Source organism: Nerophis ophidion, linkage group LG28, assembly GCF_033978795.1.
Source record: "Nerophis ophidion isolate RoL-2023_Sa linkage group LG28, RoL_Noph_v1.0, whole genome shotgun sequence".
Classification (NCBI taxonomy): domain Eukaryota; kingdom Metazoa; phylum Chordata; class Actinopteri; order Syngnathiformes; family Syngnathidae; genus Nerophis; species Nerophis ophidion.
Window position 1 is genome coordinate 10,960,994 of NC_084638.1, and position 22,753 is coordinate 10,983,746.

The window sequence follows — 22,753 nt, forward strand, 5'->3', positions numbered from 1 at the left end:
CAGTTTGACTTTGTTTATTTTTCAATAAAACCTCAGTCCAGGTCGCTCTTTTGCTCCTTAAATCCTACTGAATAGCTCTTAATCTTCTTCCCTTCATGCGATTTCAAATTACGGGTATTGAAATCAGCCTATGCCATTTTGAAAATGATGACAGGGGAAGTGTCACTCGTGACGTCACGAGTTTGACCCGGCGGTAATACTAAGCATGCGCTAATTATTTTGCGAAGCAGGCGCATACTATATGGCCAGGTGGCAATTCAAGGAAATACGGTAGTTGTTATATTTTTCACTGCAGCCATGTTTTTTTTAAGCAAAAAATTTCCAAGTACACATTAATAAGTCAAGCAGACGAAATGTCTTTTTGAGAAGATCCAATTTAATAGTTGCTGGAATGTCAAGTGTCCACTCACTGCAGTTGTTACTTTCATGTTCGACCCGGAGTGTGTTCATGCTGATCGGGCAAGTGTTTAAAAGTGGTTGCTGGCCAAGGGGAGCAAAAAGCGTGGCACTCTTATGAATGAAGGGACAAAAGACGAGAGCCAGGAGACATATGGGACTTGTGTCAACAGGAACTTTAGGGAGGTGAAGTCGGTGATGCTGCGCCCTGGGAAAAAAAAGCAGACCGTGAATCAGAGCAGGCGGTCAAGTTTTATTATTCCAACGTGGATTTTACCGTTCACATCTTGGATCCCATAGCGCCGGGCCAGGTCACAGGTCATTAGAATTTTCCCAGTCAGCGACATCAGGTTTTTATCTTTTAAACAGAAGGAGAAATCACAAACTCACTGAAATAGTCGGCAGTTTTTAAATGGACAACATTGAAACAGGACTGAGTCAACCTCCTCCTACTTGGTTACAAACAAGAGAATCAATCAATCAATGTTTACTTATATAGCCCTAAATCACTAGTGTCTCAAAGGGCTGCACAAACCACTACGACATCCTCGGTAGGCCCACATAAGGGCAAGGAAAACTCACACCCAGTGGGACATCGGTGACAATAATGACCCAGTGGGACGTCGGTGACAATGATGACTATGAGAACCTTGGAGAGGAGGAAAGCATGGATGTCAAGCGGGTCTAACATGATACTGTGAAAGTTCAATCCATAATGGATCCAACACAGTCGCGAGAGTCCAGTCCAAAGCGGATCCAACACAGCAGCGAGAGTCGCGTTCACAGCGGAGCCAGCAGGAAACCATCCCAAGCGGAGGCGGATCAGCAGCACAGAGATGTCCCCAGCCGATACACACTATGATTATCTTAAAGTCCTACTGAAAGCCACTACTAGCGACCACGGAGTCTGATAGTTGATATATCAATGATGAAATATTAACATTGCAACACATGCCAATACGGCCAGGTTAGTTTACCAAAATGCAATTTTAAATTTTGCGCCGAAAAATCCTGCTGAAAACGTCTCGGTATGATGACGCCTGCGCGTGACGTCACGGATTGTAGAGGACATTTTGTGCCAGCATCGTGCCCAGCTATTAAGTCGTCTGTTTTCATCGCATAATTACACGGTATTGTGGACATCTGTGTTGGTTAATCTTTTGCAATTTGTTCAATGAACAATGGAGACATCAAAGAAGAAAGCTGTAGGTGGGAAGCGGTGTATTGCGGCCGGCTTTAACAACACCAACACAGCCGGTGTTTCATTGTTTACATTCCCGAAAGATGACAGTCAAGCTTTACTATGGAACAGAGATGTCAAGCGAACACGGTTGGATTGGACCACACACACAAAGTACTGTGTATTATGCAGCGTACCATAAATTGATTAACGTGAACCCCGACTTAAACAAGTTGAAAAACTTATTCGGGTGTTACCATTTAGTGGTCAATTGTACGGAATATGTACTGTACTGTGCAATCTACGAATAAAAGTTTCCATCAATCAAAGCGATCATTTTTACCATTCTGTATTCTGAAGGCCATCTATGTTGTGTGCTACTCCGGCATCAATATCAGCAGCGTCGGGTTCAAAGCGGTATGGCTCTATCCCTTGTTGCGGTTGGGCCTGGCCGAGTGGTCCTGCTACCCCCACGGCGGCTCTCACAGCATCTTTCCTATCTGAATCGCTCCCACTGCCCTCTAGTCCTTTTTTTATTTTTAGTCCTTCACTCTCACTTTCCTCATCCACGAATATTTCATCCTTGCTCAAATTAATGGGGAAATCGTCGCTTTCTCGGTCCGAATCGCTCTTGCTGCTGGTGGCCATGATTATAAACAATGTTCAGATGTGAGCAGCTCCACAACCCGTGACGTCACGCGCACTTCGTCTGCTACTTCCGGTACAGGCAATGCTTTTTTTTCAGCACCAAAAGTTGCAAACTTTATCGTGGATGTTCTCTACTAAATCCTTTCAGCCAAAATATGGCAATATCGCGAAATGATCAAGTATGCCTTTAATCTACAGACATTTAAACCACTTCCTTGTGGTCCCGATAAGATGTATTGGATATCCGTCCATCCATTTCCTACCGCTTGTCCCTCTAAGGCAGTGGTTCCCAACCTTTTTTCAGTGATGTACCCACTGTGAACATTTTTTTAATTCAAGTACCCCCTAATCAGAGCAAAGCTTTTTTTGTTGAAAAACAGAGATAAATAAGTCAAATACAGCACTATGTCATCAGTTTCTGATTTATTAAATTGTACAACAGTGCAAAATATTGCTCATTTGTAGTGGTCTTTCTTGAACTATTTGGAAAAAAAGATATAAAAAATAACTAAAAACTGGTTCAAAAGTAAACAAGTGATTCAATTATAATGAAAGATTTCTACACATAGAAGTAATAATCAACTTAAAGTGCTTTCTTTGGGGATTGTAATAGAGATCCATCTGGATTATCCACAAAAAAATAAATCTTTATCATCAATATTTATGGAACATGTCCACACAAAAAAAATCTAGCTGTCAACACTGAATATTGCATTGTAGCATTTCTTTTCACGGTTTATGAACTTACATTCATAATTTAAATCTACTCATAAAGGATTTTAAAATTGTTGCTATTTTTAGAGTATTTAAAAAAAAAAATCTCACGTACCCCTTGGCATACCTTCAAGTACCCCCATTTGAGAACCACTGCTCTCAGGCAGTGTTTTTCAACCTTTTTTGAGGCAAGGGACATTTTTTTCATTTAAAAAATACGGCAGAAAAGGTTAAAAAATGAAACTCCACCAGGTCGTCGTTGCTTATTATGAGTTTGTTTGTTTTCCTGTGTGTAGTGCTTTAGTTCTTGTCTTGTGCTGTTATTTTGGTGGCACTTCCTCTTTTGTTGGGTGTTTTCATGTCTTCTTTTGAGCGCTATTCCCCACACCTGCTCTGTGTTAGCAAACAAGACTACTTAAGTTGTTGCTATCCTTCTTTTTTGCGGACATTGTTGATTGTCACGTCATGCCATGTACGGATATACTTAATGGACGCCGTAAGTTTTTGCTGTCGTCCAGAATTTTGTTCCCGTTTACTTTGTCGCCAGTTCAGTTTTACTATACCCTCAGAAAATGTTTTAAGGACTATTGTACGAATAGTAATAATCCTACCTTTAGCAAGGTTGACGATACAAAGGCCGCTGAACTCCGTGGTCTCTCCATTGGCAAACAAGTCAGTATACTCGAGAGAGAGAAAAAAACATTATTTAGCGACAATTTGTTGACGTACATTCTACACGTACCAATCTTCCGCTGGAAAGGAGTCTACGGTACCTTGGATTCTACGTTCTGTTGTGCACCCTCCTCCATGAACTGAGATATCAGCTCTGTGTTCACCGGTCCCGGCCACAGACTGACAGAGGCCACTCCTCTACTTCGCAGCTCAATAGCCATGTCTACTGCCATGCGATCACACTGTTGGAAATCACAACCCAAAAAAATGGTTTAGGTTCAGTTGCATCGATCTTGAAATGTGCCAAACAAGAACCGTACTGCCGCTTTCCCGACGCCGTACGGCACGTTGAAGAGATACCGCAGTCCTCCCATTGACGAAATGGTGACAATCAAACCCCGGCCTTGAGCCACCATCATGCGGGCTGCGTGCACGGCAAAGAAATAGTGCCCCCTACCAGGTTTGGAAAGGAAACACAGTTAAAATATGCAGGTTTTGTCCATAGAAACATACGTCGATATGGAGAAAGGCTTCTGTTATTTGCAGGTTTACAAACTGAAAGCTGATAGTAGTTAATGACCCCTGAAAGATATCATTTTCTAAAAAATCAGCCATGACTTATGCCTAGTACCTCAGGCCTGTGTTGTTGGAAAGTAAACACAGAATTCAAATATGCACGTTTTGTCCATAGAAACTTCCGTCGATATGGAGAAAGGCTTCCGTAATTTACAGGTTTACAAACTGAAAGCCGATAGTAGTTAATGACCCCTAAAATATATAATTTTCTAAATACTCAGCCATGACTTATGCAGAGTACCTCAGGCCTGTGTTGTCGGATAGTAAACACAGAAGTCAAATATGCAGGTTTGGTCCATAGAAACATCCGTTGAGATGAAGAAAGGCTTCCGTTATTTATAGGTTTACAAACTGAAAGCTGATTGTAGTTAATGACCCCTGAAAGATATCATTTTCTAAATACTCAGCCATGACTTATGCCTAGTACCTCAGGCCTGTGTTGTTGGAAAGTAAATACAGAAATCAAAAATGTGTGTTTTGTCCATAGAAACATACATCGATATGGAGAAAGGCTTCTGTTATTTACAGGTTTACAAACGGAAAGCTGATAGTAGTTAATGACCCCTAAAAGATATCATTTTCTAAATACTCAGCCATGACTTATGCCTAGTACCTCAGGCCTGTGTTGTTGGAAATTAAATACAGAAGTCAAATATGCATGTTTTGTCCATAGAAACATTCGTCGATATGGAGAAAGGCTTCCGTTATTTACAGGTTTACAAACTGAAAGCTGATAGTAGTTAATGACCCCTGAAAGATATCATTTTGTAAATACTCAGCTATGACTTATGCCTAGTACCTCAGGCCTGTGTTGTTGGAAAGTAAACGCAGAAGTCAAATATGTATGTTTTGTCCATAGAAACATACGTCGATATGGAGAAAGGCTTCTGTTATTTACAGCTTTACAAACGGAAAGCTGATGGTAATTAATGACCTCTGAAAGATATCATTTTGTAAATACTCAGCCATGACTTATGCCTAGTACCTCAGGCCTGTGTTTTTGGAAAGTAAATACAGAAATCAAAAATGTGTGTTTTGTCCATAGAAACATCCGTTGATATACTGAAAGGCTTCCGTTATTTACAGGTTTACAAACTGAAAGCTGATAGTAGTTAATGACCCCTGTAGGATATCATTTTGTAAATACTCAGCTATGACTTATGCCTAGTACCTCAGGCCTGTGTTGTTGGAAAGTAAATACAGAAGTCAAATACGTATGTTTTGTCCGTAGAAACATACGTCGATATGGAGAAAGGCTTACTTTATTTACAGGTTTACAAACTGAAAGCTGATAGTAGTTAATGACCCCTGAAAGATATCATTTTCTAAATACTCAGCCATGACTTGCATGCCGAGTACCTCAGGCCTGTGTTGTTGGAAACTAAACACAGAAATCAAAAATGCATGTTTTGTCCATAGAAACATCCGTCGATATGGAGAAAGACTTCTGTTATTTACAGGTTTACAAACGGAAAGCTGATAGTAGTTAATGACCCCTGAAAGATATCATTTTGTAAATACTCAGCCATGACTTATGCCGAGCACCTCAGACCTGTGTTGTTGGAAAGTAAACACAGAAGTCGAATATGCAGGTTTTGTCCATAGAAACAGCCGTCGATATAGAGAAAGGCTTCCGTTATTTGCAGGTTTACAAACTGAAAGCTGATAGTAGTTAATGACCCCTGAAAGATATCATTTTGTAAATACTCAGCCATGACTTATATGTCTAGTACCTCAGGCCTGTGTTGTTGGAAAGTAAACACAGAAGTCATATATGCAGGTTTTGTCCATAGAAACATACGTCGATATGGAGAAAGGCTTCAGTTATTTGCAGGTTTACAAACTGAAAGCTGATAGTAGTTAATGACCCCTGAAAGATATCATTTTCTAAATACTCAGCCATGACTTATGCCTAGTACCTCAGGCCTGTGTTGTTGGAAAGTAAACACAGAAGTCAAATATGCATGTTTTGTCCATAGAAACTTCATCGATATGGAGAAAGGCTTCTGTTATTTACAGGTTTACATACGGAAAATTGATAGTAGTTATTGACCCCTGAAAGATATCATTTTCTAAATACTCACTCATGACTTATATGCCTAGTACCTCAGGCCTGTGTTGTTGGAAAGTAAACACAGGTTTTGTCCATAGAAACATCCGTCAACATAGAAAAAGGCTTCTGTTATTTACAGGTTTACAAACTGAAAGCTGATAGTAGTTAACGACCCCTGAAAGATATCATTTTCTAAATACTCAGCCATGACTTATGTCTAGTACCTCAGGCCTGTGTTGTTGATGGTATCCCATAAAGATGGCTCCGTCTCCCAGAATTTCTTTCCTTCGTTGTCAAATATCGACTGCAACGACAAGATTTTGGCCAATATAATCCAGCACTTGTAAACAGACCTGTCACATCCTCCTTATAGCTTTACCCTAGGGCTGGGCGATATGACATTCAATTCATATCTCGATATTTTTAGGCCATGTCACGATACACGATATATATATCTCAACATTTTTGCCTTAGCCTTGAATGAACACTTGATACATATAATCACAGCAGTATGATGATTCTATGTGTCTACATTCAAACATTCTTCTTCATACTGTATTAATATATGCTACTTTTAAACTTTCATGCAGAGAGGGAAATCACAACTAAAAGTGTAATTATTAAACACTTATTAAGCAGTGGCACAAACATTCATGTCATTTCCAAAACAGAAAGTGCAAGATTGTCAGAGACATTTTAAAATGAGCTGTGAGTGCACTTTTGTGCATGATGTCACTAAGATAAGATATCAAAACAACACTAAATTTGATTGCACTTTTTGTACAGAACGCCACTACAATAGTTTAAAACAAATAAAGTGCACTTTTGTGCATGATGTCACTAAAATGACAAATCAAAACTACACTAAATTTAAGTACACTTTTTGTACAGAACACCACTACAATAGTTTAAAACAAATAAAGTGCACTTTTGTGCATGATGTCACCAAAATGACAAATCAAAAAAACTCTAAATTTAAGTGCACTTTTTGTACAGAACGCCACTACAATAGTTTAAAACAAATAAAGTGCACTTTTGTGCATGATGTCACTAAAATGACAAATCAAAACAACACTAAATTTAAGTGCACTTTTTGTACAGAACGCGACTACAATAGTTTAAAACAAAGTGCACTTTTGTGCATGATGTCACACAAGATATTTCAATAACTGTCAAATAAAAATGAGCTGCTTAATAGGAAATCAAATAGTGTATGTCCTTCACTATGTGGTAGGTTCCTGCGGACGTTACCTTTTGTTGTTGACTATTTTTTTCATTCGGTGTTGATGTGGAAATGGTTGCTTAGGCATTTTGTTGGTGTGGCACCGAACGGAGATGTTGACATGCGGAGTTTCAAGCACTCTTCATTATCTCGCGCAGGATTAGGGAACCTATGGCTCGAGATAAATCTTAGCTCACATTGCTTAACACGATAAGTAATGAATAATTCCGCTGGTAATCACAGGGTCAAAAATAACGTTCAAAATACAAAACATTTTAATCCATTCATCCGGTTTCTACTGCACCTGTTCGAGAAGTCGCATTAATGGTAAGAAGTATTTTATTTATTGTCGGTTAGCTTCAGAATAGCAATGTTATTAAAAACAATACGAGACTTATTATCCTCTGAAAATGTTGGTCTTACTTAAAAATCCACGCATTTAGTTGTATTCAGTGTTAAAAAAAAATAAAATTATATGGCTCAAAAGTGAAGTGAAGTGAATTACATTTATATAGCGCTTTTCTCTAGTGACTCAAAACGCTTTACATAGTGAAACCCAATATCTAAGTTACATTTAAACCAGTGTGGGTGGCACTGGGAGCAGGTGGGTAAAGTGTCTGGCCCAAGGACACAACGGCAGTGACTAGGATGGCGGAAGCGGGAATCGAACCTGCAACCCTCAAGTTGCTGGCACGGCCACTCTACCAACCGAGCTATACCGGAAATACTTTTAAAAATATTTGGCTAGTATGGCTCTCTCAGCCAGAAAGCTTCCCGATCCCTGCTCTAGCGGGTGACTTTTCAAATGATGCCACATTAGCAGTGCTGCTACTTTTTGTAGCAACGCTTTTGCCGCATAAATGTTCAACATCTTCCCGCTTGAAGCCAAACCACCGGCAGACAATGGTTTTCTTAGAAATTAATTCTTCCTCCATTCGTTGTGTAGTATGTTCACTATTTAATTTAAGGACTAAATTGCAATAATAGAAATATGTTTATTAAACGCTTAGATTTTTTGTTGAAATAATGCCATTTTTTGTAGTCCGCTTTATGTAGAAAAGTATCGAAATACCTGTACCAAAATATTGGTATCGGGACAACACGTGACATCTGCTTGTAACTCCGATTTTTGCTTGCAACTTAAAGCAAAACAATCAATTTATCTCAAAACACTCCTAAGTAGAGGTGGGATTCTAACCTGTACTCCAGCGTAAGCATTGTTCACCAGGAGGTCCAGTCTGTTATTCTGCTCGACTCGAATGCGTCCGAAGAGTTTCTCGATGTCTTCACCACTGGTGGAATCGCAGATGACTGCCACACACTTTCCCCCCCTCTCACCAACCTGAGTAGAGAGCAAATGAGACATTGCGACAAGGCAGACAGGAAGTAAATAGCCATTTCCTGTCGTGTAGTCTGACAACGTTCACCTTAGGGCTGTGAATCTTTGGGTGTCTCACGATTCGATTCGATATCGATTTCCGGGGTCACGATTCGATTATGAATCGATTTTTTTTCAATTCGACTCGAGTCTCGATTCAAAAACGATATTTTTCCCGATTCAAAACGATTCTCTATTCCAGGGGTGCCCACACTTTTTCTGCAGGTGAGCTACTTTTCAATTGACCAACTCGAGGGGATCTACCTCATTTATAAATATCATTTATATTTATTTATTTATGAAAGAGACATTTTTGTAAACAAGTTAAATGTGTTTAATGATAATACAAGCATGTGTAACACATATAGATGTCTTTCTTTCACGAAGACAAGAATATAAGTTGGTGTATTACCGGATTCTGATGACTTGCATTGATTGGAATCAGACAGTAATGATGATAACGCCCACATTTTCAAATGGAGGAGAAAAAAAGTTGTCCTTTCTGTACAATACCACATGAAAGTGGTTGGTTTTTGGCATCTAATTCATCCAGCTTCCATACACTTTACAAGAAAAACATTGGCGGCAAATTCCGTAGCTTGCTTGATTGACATTCACGGCACCCGAGGGTCTTGTGAGATGACGCTGGCTGCTGCCAGTTCATTATTATGAAAAAATGACGGAGAGGAAGGCGAGAAACACTTTTTATTTCAACAGACTTTCGCGCCGTCCCTTCCGTCAAAACTCTAAAGGCCGACTGCACATTTCCTATCTTCACAATAAAAGCCCTGCTTCATGCTGCCTGCGCTAACAAAATAAGAGTCTCGGAAAGCTGGCGTGCACAAGTGCTGTGCACGCCAGCTTTCTGAGGGATCGCTTGTGCACGCCAGTTTTCCGAGACTCTGTATTTAGTTAGCGCAGGCAGCATGAAGCAGGGCTTTTATTGTGAAGCTAGGAAATGTGCAGTCGGCCTTTAGAGTTTTGACGGAAGGTACGGCGCGAGAGTCTGTTGAAATAAAAAGTGTTTCTCGCCTTCCTCTCGGTCATATTTTCATAATAATGATCTTGCAGCAGCCAGCGTCATCTCACAAGACCCTCCGGTACCGTGAATGTCATTTAAGTGACGTCTTGGTGAAGATTGATGATCACTCACTTTTAGGTCTATTTTTTTTAAAAGCCTGGCTGGAGATCTACTGACACACCCCCCGCGGTCGACTGGTAGCTCGCGATCGACGTAATGGGCACCCCTGCTCTATTCATTCAATGCATAGGATTTCAGCAGGATCTACCCCAGTCTAGGTCCTAGAGGTCCAGTGATCACAGGTAAGAGCTACTCTGCTAGCTCTAGTCACAGCTTCCCCCACTTTGAGCTTTGTCTCTCTGTAAAGTGAAGGTACAACATAGTCTGGAAAAACCGAGCATGATGGGATGTCATGGTCGCAGGTCTTTAGCAACGAAACAAGCGATGGATCTGGTTATCTGGTGTATCTCGGCCTGTCGCTGCCACCACAGCCTGGGGGGCAATAGACCAGTGGGTTCTCAAATGGGGGTACTTGAAGGTATGCCAAGGGGTATGTGGGATTTTTAAAAAATATTCTAAAAATAGCAACAATTCAAAAATCCTTTATAAATATATTTATTGAATAATACGTCAACAAAATATGAATGTAAGTTCATAACCTGTGAAAAAAATTACAACAATGCAATATTCAGTGTTGACAGCTCGATTTTTTGTGGACATGTTCCATAAATATTGATGTTAAAGATTTCTTTTTTTTGTGAAGAAATGTTTAGAATGAAGTTTGTCAGGGTTATATGTTGACGAACCCCATGATGCAGAGAAGGAGGCAGGCATTGAACGGGAAAACATGATTTGATTTAAATAATAGTACAAGAACAAACAAAAAGCACGCACGTGGGCGGAATAACAAACTAAGAGAGCTAGCACTGGGAGCTAGAAAAACAAAACGGAACTTTAACATGGAAGCTAGAGGATAACAAACAGAAAAACTGGAAATAGCTATGGCTAACAAACACAGCTTACCGCTACGACGACCTGGACAAAATGTAGCACGACAGCTAGTAGCTGTAACAAAACGACACAACAGGTGAAGTGAAGTGAATTATATTTATATAGCGCTTTTCTCTAGTGACTCAAAGCACTTTACATAGTGACACCCAATATCTAAGTTACATTTAAACCAGTGTGGGTGGCACTGGGAGCAGGTGGGTAAAGTGTCTTGCCCAAGGACACAACGGCAGTAACTAGGATGGCGGAAGCGGGAATCGAACCTGCAACCGTCAGGTTGCTGGCATGGCCACTCTACCAACCGAGCTATACCGAGGTAGCACGACGAGCGACATGTGGCAACGACAATACAATACAATGATCCAGCAACTGACACAAGACAAAGCAGGTACAAATAGGAGCCGCCTGATTGGCAAAAGTGTGGCCAGATGTCAATCAGCCGCAGCTGAGGGGGAACACAGCACTCAGGGAACAAGATAGGAAGTTGACAAATTAAGAGCACTTGACAGGAACTAAAAGACAGGAAATACTAAACACAGGAAACAGACAAATGCAGAGGAAAAAACTAAAACATAGACAAAGCCTGACAAAGTTGAGGAATCCAGATGGATCTCTATTACAATCCCCAAAGAGGGCACTTGAAGTTGATGATTACTTCTATGTGTAGAAATCTTTATGTATAATTGAATCACTTGTTTATTTTTCAACAAGTTTTTAGTTATTTTTATATCTTTTTTCCCTAATAGTCCAAGAAAGACCCCTACAAATGAGCAATATTTTGCACTGTTATACAATTGAATAAATCAGAAACTGATGCGTATTTTACTTCTTCATCACTTTTTTTCAACCAAAAATGCTTTGCTCTGATTAGGAAGTACTTGAATTAAAATAATGTTCACAGGGGGTTCATCACTGAAAAATGGTTGAGAGCCACTGCAGTGAAGTAGGCCGGCTTCGTCGCGTGAAGAAGCCTACACTTTTTGGTTGTGTTTTCCGCTCCATTTGCTGAATGTAAATATACGGTATACACTACCGTTCAAAAGTTTGGGGTCACCCAAACAATTTTGTGTTTTCCATGAAAAATCACACTTATTCACCACCATACGTTGTGAAATGAATAGAAAATAGAGTCAAGACATTGACAAGGTTAGAAATAATGATTTGTATTTGAAATAAGATTTTTTTTACATCAAACTTCGCTTTCGTCAAAGAATCCTACATTTGCAGCAATTACGGCATTGCAGACCTTTTGGCCTTCTAGCTGTTAATTTGTTGAGGTAATCTGGAGAAATTGCACCCCACGCTTCTAGAAGCAGCTCCCACAAGTTGGATGGGTTGGATGGGCACTTCTTGCGTTCCATACGGTCAAGCTGCTCCCACAACAGCTCAATGGGGTTCAGATCTGGTGACTGCGCTGGCCACTCCACTACCAATAGAATACCAGCTGTCTCCTTCTTCTCTAAATAGTTTTTGCACAATTTGGAGGTGTGTTTTGGGTCATTGTCCTGTTGTAGGATGAAATTGGCTCAAATCAAGCGCCGTCCACTGTGTATGGCATGGCATTGCAAAACGGAGTGATAGCCTTCCTTATTCAAAATCCCTTTTACCCTCTACAAATCTCCCACATTACCAGCACCAAAGCAACCCCAGACCATCACATTACCTCCACCATGCTTAACAGATGGCGTCAGGCATTCTTCCAGCATCTTTTCAGATGTTCTGCGTCTCACAAACGTTCTTCTTTGTGATCCAAACACCTCAAACTTGGATTCATCCGTCCACAACACTTTTTTCCAGTCTTCCTCTGTCCAATGTCTGTGTTCTTTTGCCCATCTTAATCATTTTCTTTTATTGGCCAGTCTCAGATATGGCTTTTTCTTTGCCACTCTGCTCTGAAGGCCAGAATCCCGCAGCCACCTCTTCACTGTAGATGTTGACACTGGTGTTTTGCGGGTACTATTTAATGAAAATGCCAGTTGGGGACCTGTGAGGCGTCCGTTTCTCAAACTAGAGACACTAATGTACTTATCTTCTTGCTCAGTTGTGCAACGCGGCCTCCCACTTCTTTTTCTACTCTGGTTAGAGCTTGTTTGTGCTGTCCTCTGAAGAGAGTAGTACACACCGTTGTAGGAAATCTTCAATTTCTTAGCAATTTCTTGCATGGAATAGCCTTCATTTCTAAGAACAAGAATAGACTGTCGAGTTTCAGATGAAAGTTCTCTTTTTCTGGCCATTTTGAGCGTTTAATTGACCCCACAAATGTGATGCTCCAGAAACTCAATCTGCGCAAAGGAAGGTCAGTTTTGTAGCTTCTGTAACAAGCTAAACTGTTTTCAGATGTGTGAACATGATTGCACAAGGGTTTTCTAATCATTAATTAGCCTTCTGAGCCAATGAGCAAACACATTGTACCATTAGAACATTGGAGTGATAGCTGCTGGAAATGGGCCTATGTAGATATTGCACCAAAAACCAGACATTTGTAGCTAGAATAGTCATTTACCACATTAGCAATGTATAGAGTGTATTTCTTTAAAGTTAAGACTAGTTTAAAGTTATCTTCATTGAAAAGTACAGCGCTTTTCCTTCGAAAATAAGGACATTTCAATGTGACCCCAAACTTTTCAACGGTAGTGTATATGTCGATATTTTTTCCGTAAAGTAAAAACAAAAAAGTCCTAGTTACCAGAGATACTAAAATAATGACTTAAAAAGTCAAATTTATGACTTACTGTAAGTAAGCGTTTGCAATAAGTGTTTGAAAAAAGGAGTTAAATGTGCTGACATATGTTCAACTCCATCTTTTGCAATGAAACAAGCGATGGATCTGGTTATCTTCTTTGCCCGTTCAGAACTGGGTGGTCATTTTGTAAAGTGGTGAAGTGTGCGTCGATCAGCTGCCACTGTTGTTAGTGGATGATCCTTTTCCTCCGATAACTCTGGGGGAGTGTCCGTCCAAGTGAGCGCGGGGATTTGAAGTATTCCCAAAATGCTTAATTTTAGCGTTGCAAAGTCGGCAAATTGCATGAGTCATGTCAAGCCCTTCCTTGCCACGGTAAAATCCAAAGTGTCTCCAAACGTCTGCTTTCAAAGTCGGCAGAGGCGGTTGTATTTCTTCTTTAGGCTGCTCCGTTTCTTTTTCTTCTTCTACCTGCATTTTAGCGGCAAAACGACACTCCCCTTGGTAGCTAGCCACCAGGAAGCCATGCTGCTTATTGCGCAATACCTAGGGCAGGGGTCACCAACCGTTTTGAAAGCAAGAGCTACTTCTTGGGTACTGATTAATGCCAAGGGCTACCAGTTTGATAAACACTTAAATAAATTGCCAGAAATAGCCAATTTGCTCAATTTACCTTTAATAAATAAATCTGTATATATTTTAAAAAATGGGTATTTCTGTCAGTCATTCCGTCGTACATTTTTTTTCCTTTTAGGGAAGGTTTTTTGTAGAGAATAAATGATGAAAAAAAACACTTAATTGAACGCTTTAAAAGAGGAGAAAACAGGAAAATAATGAAAATTTAATTTTAAAACATAGTTTATCTTCAATTTCGACTCTTTAAAATTCAAAATTCAACCGAAAAAAAAGAGAAAAACGAACTAATTCGAATCTTTTTGAAAAAATTTAAAATAATTTATGGAAAATCATTCATTAGTGATTTTTCCTGCTTAAAATTAATTTTAGAATTTTGATGAAATGTTTTAAATATGTTAAAATCCAATCTGCACTTTGTTAGAATATATAACAAATTGGACCAAGCTATATTTCTAACAAAGACAAATCATTATTTCTTCTAGATCAGGGGTCACCAACCTTTTTGAAAGCAAGAGCTACTTCTTGGGTACTGATTAATGCCAAGGGCTACCAGTTTGATACACACTTAAATAAATTGCCAGGAATAGCCAATTTGCTCAATTTACCTTTAATAAATAAATATATATATATATATATATATATATAAAAATGGGTATTTCTGTCTGTCATTCCGTCGTTCATTTTTTTTCCTTTTAGGGAAGGTTTTGTGTAGAGAATAAATGATGAAAAACACACTTAATTGAACGCTTTAAAAGAGGAGAAAACAGGAAAATAATGAAAATTCAATTTTAAAACATAGTTTATCTTCAATTTCGACTCTTTAAAATTAAATTCACCCGAAAAAAAAGAGAAAATCGAACTAATTCGAATCTTTTTTTAAAAATTTAAAATAATTTATGGAAAATCATTCATTAGTGATTTTTCCTGCTTAAAATTAATTTTAGAATTTTGATGACATGTTTTAAATATGTTAAAATCCAATCTGCACTTTGTTAGAATATATAACAAATTGGACCAAGATATATTTCTAACAAAGACAAATCATTATTTCTTCTATGTTTTCCAGAACAAAAATTGTAAAAAAAAAATTCAAAAGACTTTGAAATAAGATTTTCATTTGATTCCACAGATTTTCTAGATTTGCCAGAATATTTTTTGGGAATTTTAATCATAGTAAGTTTAAAGAAATATTTCACAAATATTCTTCGTCGAAAAAACCGAAGCTAAAACGAAGAATCAAATTAAAATTGATGTATTATTCTTTACAATAAAAACAATTAATTTACTTGAACAATGATTTAAATTGTCAGAAAAGAAGAGAAAGGAATTTAAAAGGTAAAAAGTTATATGTGTTAAAAAAATCCTTAAATCATTTTTACGGTTGTATTTTTTTCTATAAAATTGTCTTTCTGAAAGTTATAAGAAGCAAAGTCAAACAAATAAATTAATTTATTTAAACAAATGAAGACCAAGTCTTTAAAATATTTTCTTGGATTTTAAAATTCTATTTCTCTTAGAATTAAAAATGTCGAGCAAAGCGCGACCAGCTTGCTAGTAAATAAATCACATTTAAAAAAATAGAGGCAGCTCACTGGTAAGTGCTGCTATTTGAGCTATATTTAGAACAGGCCAGCGGGCGACTCATCTGGTCTTTACGGGTGACCCCTGACCTAGGGTATCCCAGAAGGCACATACACATTGCCAGGAGCGGGGGAATAAAATAGATTTTTGAAAAATGAGAATCGATACTGAATCATACAACGTGAGAATGGAGATTTGAAGCTGAATCGATTTTCCCCCCCCCCAAACCCCAACTTCACCTCTGCTGCTGTTTCTTTAAGGGTCTTCTCCTGGCGTCCGGTGATGTAGACGGTTGCCCCCGCCTCGCAAAGCTGCAGGGCTATACCCTTGCCGATCCCCCTGGAGGCGCCTGTGATCAGACACACCCAGCCGGACAGAGACATGTTTCCTGTGGACCGAGGACACAACATCAAGGATGAGTCCAATGGAACACTTTTTTTTTTTTTTTTTCAAAACTAAAAGCACACGCCACCTTGTAATGTTTACAAGAAGACAACCGGAATAAGCGAACCACAAACCTGAGGTAGTTGCGTTATCATAGTTCTAATGTTGGATTGATATCCAATCGTTCTAAGAAATTACATGCGATACAGTTTCCTGCATCACTAATTATTCTTTATAAAATGTTGAATGGATTTATTTGATTTGCATGATTTCTTGGTCGGTAGAGCGGCCGTGCCAGCAACTTGAGGGTTGCAGGTTCAAAAGACTTTGAAATAAGATTTTAATTTGATTCTACAGATTTCCTGGATTTGCCAGAATATTTTTTGGGGAATTTTAATCATAGTAAGTTTAAAGAAATATTTCACAAATATTGATTGGCAACACTAAATTGGCCCTAGTGTGTGAACGTGAGTGTGAGTGTTGTCTGTCTATCTGTGTTGGCCCTGCGATGAGGTGGCGACTTGTCCAGGGTGTACCCCGCCTTCCGCCCGATTGTAGCTGAGATAGGCGCCAGCGCCCCCCGCGACCCCAAAAGGGAATAAGTGGTAGAACATGGATGGATGGATGGAAGGTTCGATTCCCGCTTCCGCCATTCTAGTCACTGCCGTTGTGTCCTTGGGCAAGGCACTTTACCCACCTGCTCCCAGTGCCACCCACACTGGTTTATATGTAACTTAGATGTGAATTATATTTATATAGCGCTTTTCTCCAGTGACTCAAAGCGCTTTACATAGTGAAACCCAATATCTAAGTTACATTTAAACCAGTGTGGGTGGGTCAAGTGTCTTGCCCAAGGACACAACGGCAGTGACTAGGATGGCGGACGCGGGAATGGAACCTGCAACCCTCAAGTTGCTGGCACGGCCACTCTACCGACCGAGCTATACCGCCCCACCAGATATTGGGTTTCACTATGTAAAGCGCTTTGAGTCACTAGAGAAAAGCGCTATACAAATATAATTCACTTCACTCCACTTATAGGAAAAATCCATGTTTTTTGTTAGGGGTGTGAATCAACCTTGAGACCTCCGAATTCAGGAGATGGGGTTGGTGGTAGCAGGGGTGTGTATTGTAGCGTCCCGGAAGAGTTAGTGCTGCAAGGGGTTCTGGGTATTGTGTTTATGTTTAGGTTATCAATCAATCAATCAATGTTTATTTATATAGCCCGAAATCACAAATGTCTCAAAAGGACTGTACAAACCATTACGACTACGACATCCTCGGAAGAACCCACAAAAGGGTAAGGAAAACTCACACCCAGTGGGACGCCAGTGACAATGCTGACTATGAGAAACCTTGGAGAGGACGTCAAATTTTCATTTCGGTGCATCCCTAGTTTCAAACACTCTCCATCCTCTAGCGGGGGACTTTTCAAATGATGCTACAAATTAGCAGGAGGTGCTACTTTTTGTAACAACGCTTTTGCCACATACTTGTTCAACATCTACCTGCTTGAAGCCAGACCACCGCCAGATGATGGACCCCCCTGCTGTTTTTCTTAGGAATGAATTCTTCTTTCATTTGTTACCAGATTGGCACCTTCTTTCTCTCGTATGACCACTCCGCTAGCATCACAGCTAATGTTACCCATGCTGCTGCCTCTCATGCGAGGGCGTAGGACGCGACAGTATGTGACGTATGTAAGAAGGTGCGCTTGTCTGTGAGAAGGAGAGAAAAGAAAGAGTGGGAAACGCCTGTAGTGTAATGCCCGAGGCTAAAAGCGTGAGAACGTGTACTCGAATATCACGATATAGTCATCACAAACCCGCGATATATCGAGTATATCGATATATCGCCCAGCCCTTGTTACGGTGCGGATGTTCTCCCGAAATGTGTTCGTCATTCTTGTTTGGTGTGGCTTCACAGTGTGGCGCATATTTGTAACAGTGTTAAAGTTGTTTATACCATGAATTGATTAAAAAGTTGAAAAACTTATTGGGGTGTTACCATTTAGTGGTCAATTGTACGGAATATGTACTGAACTGTGCAATCTACTAATACAAGTATCAATCAATCAAACGGCCACCCTCAGTGTGACCTGTATGGCTGTTGACCAAGTATGCTTTGCATTCACTCATGTGTGTGTAAAAGCCATGCTTATTATAAGACTGGGCCGGCACGCTGTTTTGTATGGATAAAAACCGGACATGACGACAGGTTGTAGAGGACACTAAAGGCAGTGCCTTTAAGGCCCGCCCCCAATATTGTTGTTTAGGTGGAAAATGGGGAGATTTTCAGGAGAATGGTTGCCCCGGGAGATTTTCGGTGAAATTCGGGAGTTTCCCAAGAAAATCGAGAGGGTTGGCAAGTCTGCTTCGGGCGCCGATTCGGTCCGATTCTCGGAGTGACAGCGAATAATGTTTGAATTTCACTCGGGATTTCATTATGAACTGGAAGAGGCCATTCCTGAAGGAATTGCGTGTGAACGCTCCATTGCTGAAGTTGAAGTGAAATGTTTTGATTGATAGAAACTTGTATTAGTATTATTGTATTACGCGGGCTATAGAGCGTTTTCATTTCGGGCTCCAGTACTCTGGCATGCACTACCGGTAACAGTTCGAGTAGAAGCATTTAAGTCTCACCTTAAAACTCATTTGTATACTCTAGCCTTTAAATAGACTCCCTTTTTAGACCAGTTGATCTGCCGTTTCTTTTCTTTTTCTCCTATGTCCCACTCTCCCTTGTGGAGGGGGTCCGGTCCGATCCGTGTGTATCGGCTGGGGACATCTCTGCGCTGCTGATCCGCCTCCGCTTGGGATGGTTTCCTGCTGGCTCCGCTGTGAACGGGGCTCTCGCTGCTGTGTTGGATCGGCTTCGGACTGGACTCTCGCGACTGTGTTGGATCCATTATGGATTGAACTTTCACAGTATCATGTTAGACCCGCTCGACATCCATTGCTTTCCTCCTCTCCAAGGTTCTCATAGTCATCATTGTCACCGACGTCCCACTGGGTGTGAGTTTTCCTTGCCCTTATGTGGGCCTACCGAGGATGTCGTAGTGGTTTGTGCAGCCCTTTGAGACACTAGTGATTTAGGGCTATATAAGTAAACATTGATTGATTGATTGATTGATAGATTCCACAGTATAGTACATATTCACTACAATTGACCACTAAATGGTGACACCCGAATACGTGTTTCAACTTGTTTAAGTCGGGGTCCACGTTAGTCAATTCATGGTAAACAAAATGCTGACAGAATGTAGTATGGATGTAAGAATAGTTTGAATGTTGAAGAGCTAACGCTAAACTGAAATGCTACTGGATCGTAGGATGAATGTAGAAATGGTTTCAATGTTGAAATCGCTTAAACGCTGAAATAGTTTGAATGTTGGAATGGTTTGAATTTCCAGGGGAACAGGAATTTGGTGTGGAACTCGGGAACGGGTTAGTTTGAATGTCCAGGGTGAGAGGAATGTGTCGATGTTGCAATGGTTTGAATAAGTCCCAAAAATGTGGGAATTGCGCAACTTGGAAAAATTTGCCATTCATTTCAATAGTAACTTCCTAGAATTTTGGGAAAAGCAGGATTTTTTTAAAAAAATGACTAGGAGCATGAATAAGCTGCATTGGTTGGTGTTGGAATTCATTAAATCCGTCAAGAAATATTGAATTAGTAACAGTTTTTAATTGAGGAATTCCTGGAATTTTGGGAAAACCGGGAATATTTCTAATTTCTTAACCAACTTGGTTTTTGTCCTGAATATGAGGAATGTTTCGACAGTGGAACGGTTGAAATGGGTTGAAAAATGTGAAAGGAGTAGTCGAACTTAAGGGTGGAACTAGGTTACAGAAAAAATGGGAATTCCTGGAAATGGTTTGTATGTTGAAGGGTTTGAATTTCCAGGAAAACTGGAATTTGGTTTGGAACTTGGGAAAGTGTTAGTTTCAATGTCAAGGATGAGTGGAACGGTTCAAATGAGTTGAAAAATGTGAAAGGAGTAGTCGAACTTAAGGGTGGAAACAGGTTACCAAAAAACGGAAATTCCTGGAAATGGTTTGAATGTTGAAGAGTTTGAATGTCCAGGAAAACCGGAATTTGGATTGGAAGTTGGGAAAGTTTTAATTTCAATGTCAAGGATGAGTGGAACGGTTGGAATGGGTTGAAAAATGTGAAAGGAGTAGTCAAATTGAAGAGTGGAGATAGATTACCCCAAAAAATTGAATTCCTGCATATTGGTTTCAATGTTGAATAGTTTGAATTTCCAGGAAAAAGGGAATTTGGTTTGGAACTTGGGAAAGTGTTAGTTTGAATGTCCACCGGACGGTGGAACGGTTGAAAAATGTGAAAGGAGTAGTCGAACTTAAGTGTGGAAACAGGTTACCAAAAATGGGAATTCCTGGAAATGGTTTGAATGTTGAAGGGTTTGAATTTCCAGGAAAACTGGAATTTGGTTTGGAACTTGGAAAAGTCTTAGTTTCAATGTCAAGGATGAGTGGAACGGTTGAAATGGGTTGAAAAATGTGAAAGGAGTAGTCGAACTTAAGGGTGGAAATAGGTTACCAAAAAACGGAAATTCCTGGAAATGGTTTGAATGTTGAAGAGTTTGAATGTCCAGGAAAACCGGAATTTGGATTGGAAGTTGGGAAAGTTTTAATTTCAATGTCAAGGATGAGTGGAACGGTTGAAATGGGTTGAAAAATGTGAAAGGAGTAGTCAAATTGAAGAGTGGAGATAGATTACCCCAAAAAATTGAATTCCTGCATATTGGTTTCAATGTTGAATAGTTTGAATTTCCAGGAAAAAGGGAATTTGGTTTGGAACTTGGGAAAGTGTTAGTTTGAATGTCCACCGGACGGTGGAACGGTTGAAAAATGTGAAAGGAGTAGTCGAACTTAAGGGTGGAAACAGGTTACCAAAAATGGGAATTCCTGGAAATGGTTTGAATGTTGAAGGGTTTGAATTTCCAGGAAAACTGGAATTTGGTTTGGAACTTGGGAAAGTCTTAGTTTCAATGTCAAGGATGAGTGGAACGGTTGAAATGGGTTGAAAAATGTGAAAGGAGTAGTCGAACTTAAGGGTGGAAATAGGTTACCAAAAAACGGAAATTCCTGGAAATGGTTTGAATGTTGAAGAGTTTGAATGTCCAGGAAAACCGGAATTTGGATTGGAAGTTGGGAAAGTTTTAATTTCAATGTCAAGGATGAGTGGAACGGTTGAAATGGGTTGAAAAATGTGAAAGGAGTAGTCAAATTGAAGAGTGGAGATAGATAACCCCAAAAAATTTAATTCCTGCATATTGGTTTCAATGTTGAATAGTTTGAATTTCCAGGAAAAAGGGAATTTGGTTTGGAACTTGGGAAAGTGTTAGTTTGAATGTCCACCGGACGCTGGAACGGTTGAAATGGGTTGAAAAATGTGAAAGGAGAAGTCGAACTTAAGGGTGGAACTAGGTTACCAAAAATGGTAATTCCTGGAAATGGTTTGAATGTTGAAAGGTTTGAATTTCCAGGAAAACTGGAATTTGGTTTGGAACTTGGGAAAGTGTTAGTTTCGATGTCAAGGATGAGTGGAACGGTTGAAATGGGTTGAAAAATGTGAAAGGAGTAGTCAAACTTAAGGGTGGAATTAGGTTACCAAAAAACGGGAATTCCTGGAATTTGTTTTAATTTGGACAAATGGTTTGAATGTCTAGGATAGTGGAACGTGTTGAAGGTGGAATGGGTTGAAGAATGTGGGAATTGTGGAAGTTTTAAAAATGGCCAATTTATTTTGAATGGGGAAAATGGCCAAAAAAAAAAAAAAGGAATTATGGGAAATCCTGGAATTCTTTTTAGAATTGTTGAAGTTGATTACACAATTCCTGAACAGGCTGGATATTTTGAAATTGGAAAAGTTTGAATCAGATGAAAAATGTGAATTTCAGAAAAAAGTTGGGAATTTCGTGAAAAGCTGGAATTGTTTTGAAAATGGTAAAAAACTTGAATGGTCTGAATGAGTTGAAATGGTTGGTGTTGGAATTTGTCAAATCGGGCGAGAAATGTTGGAGTCGTAACAAGTTTAATTAAGAAATGGTATTATGGAATTTTTGCCTCCAACTTAATTTTAAATAACTGCCATGTCATTTCTGCTTGTAGAAAATGTGAGTGATTCTGGTTCGAGACCATGAATTGAATTTTTGTACACAGCACATCATTTTTATATATGACCGAATCCAAACAACACTTCCCACTCATTGTGCCACTAAAGTAACACAACAAGTCAACACACATGCTCACACGTGACACAACCTGCTCATTCAACTTTGTGGATATTATTAAAAAAAAAGAAATCCATGCACAACACATAATTCAAAATTACACCCATTTAAATAACCTGGAATGCATGATGGGAAAAAGTAAAAACACTCTCTCCACTTTTATCCACGTTTGGTGCATATTATCTGCTTGATATTTCTGATTGATAACAAACTTTAAGGATGTCGTCGTGGAATAAGTAAACAAGGTAGGAGTTAGACTTTCACACACTGTTAATATCCAGTCATATTATTTATTGATTTTATATATATATATATATATATATATATATATATATTATATTATAT

The 22,753-nt window shown here is 39.4% G+C and overlaps 2 protein-coding genes across 3 annotated transcripts in view; one reads left to right on the forward strand and one right to left on the reverse strand.

The window, feature by feature from the left end:
• LOC133545626 (RING finger protein 212B-like) overlaps positions 1-16,400 on the forward strand; it is a 56,728-nt gene extending 40,328 nt beyond the window's left edge. Inside the window, exon 13 of the mRNA XM_061891383.1 lies at positions 16,026-16,400. Within this exon, the coding sequence (XP_061747367.1) occupies positions 16,026-16,053 (28 nt within the window). The 3' untranslated portion in view covers positions 16,054-16,400. The remainder of the gene's footprint in view (positions 1-16,025) is intronic.
• dhrs1 (dehydrogenase/reductase (SDR family) member 1) overlaps positions 355-22,753 on the reverse strand; it is a 24,801-nt gene continuing 2,402 nt past the window's right edge. The window contains exons 2-9 of one of the 2 annotated variants that reach the window (XM_061891382.1): positions 16,005-16,153; positions 8,660-8,803; positions 6,464-6,543; positions 3,931-4,063; positions 3,712-3,852; positions 3,550-3,616; positions 674-754; positions 355-604 (exon numbers count right to left, since the gene is read on the reverse strand). In XM_061891382.1, the coding sequence (XP_061747366.1) occupies positions 468-604; positions 674-754; positions 3,550-3,616; positions 3,712-3,852; positions 3,931-4,063; positions 6,464-6,543; positions 8,660-8,803; positions 16,005-16,148 (927 nt within the window). In that variant the 5' untranslated portion in view covers positions 16,149-16,153 and the 3' untranslated portion in view covers positions 355-467. Of the gene's footprint in view, positions 605-673; positions 755-3,549; positions 3,620-3,711; positions 3,853-3,930; positions 4,064-6,463; positions 6,544-8,659; positions 8,804-16,004; positions 16,154-22,753 lie in introns of both variants that reach the window. The other variant, XM_061891381.1, reaches the window with a different exon arrangement.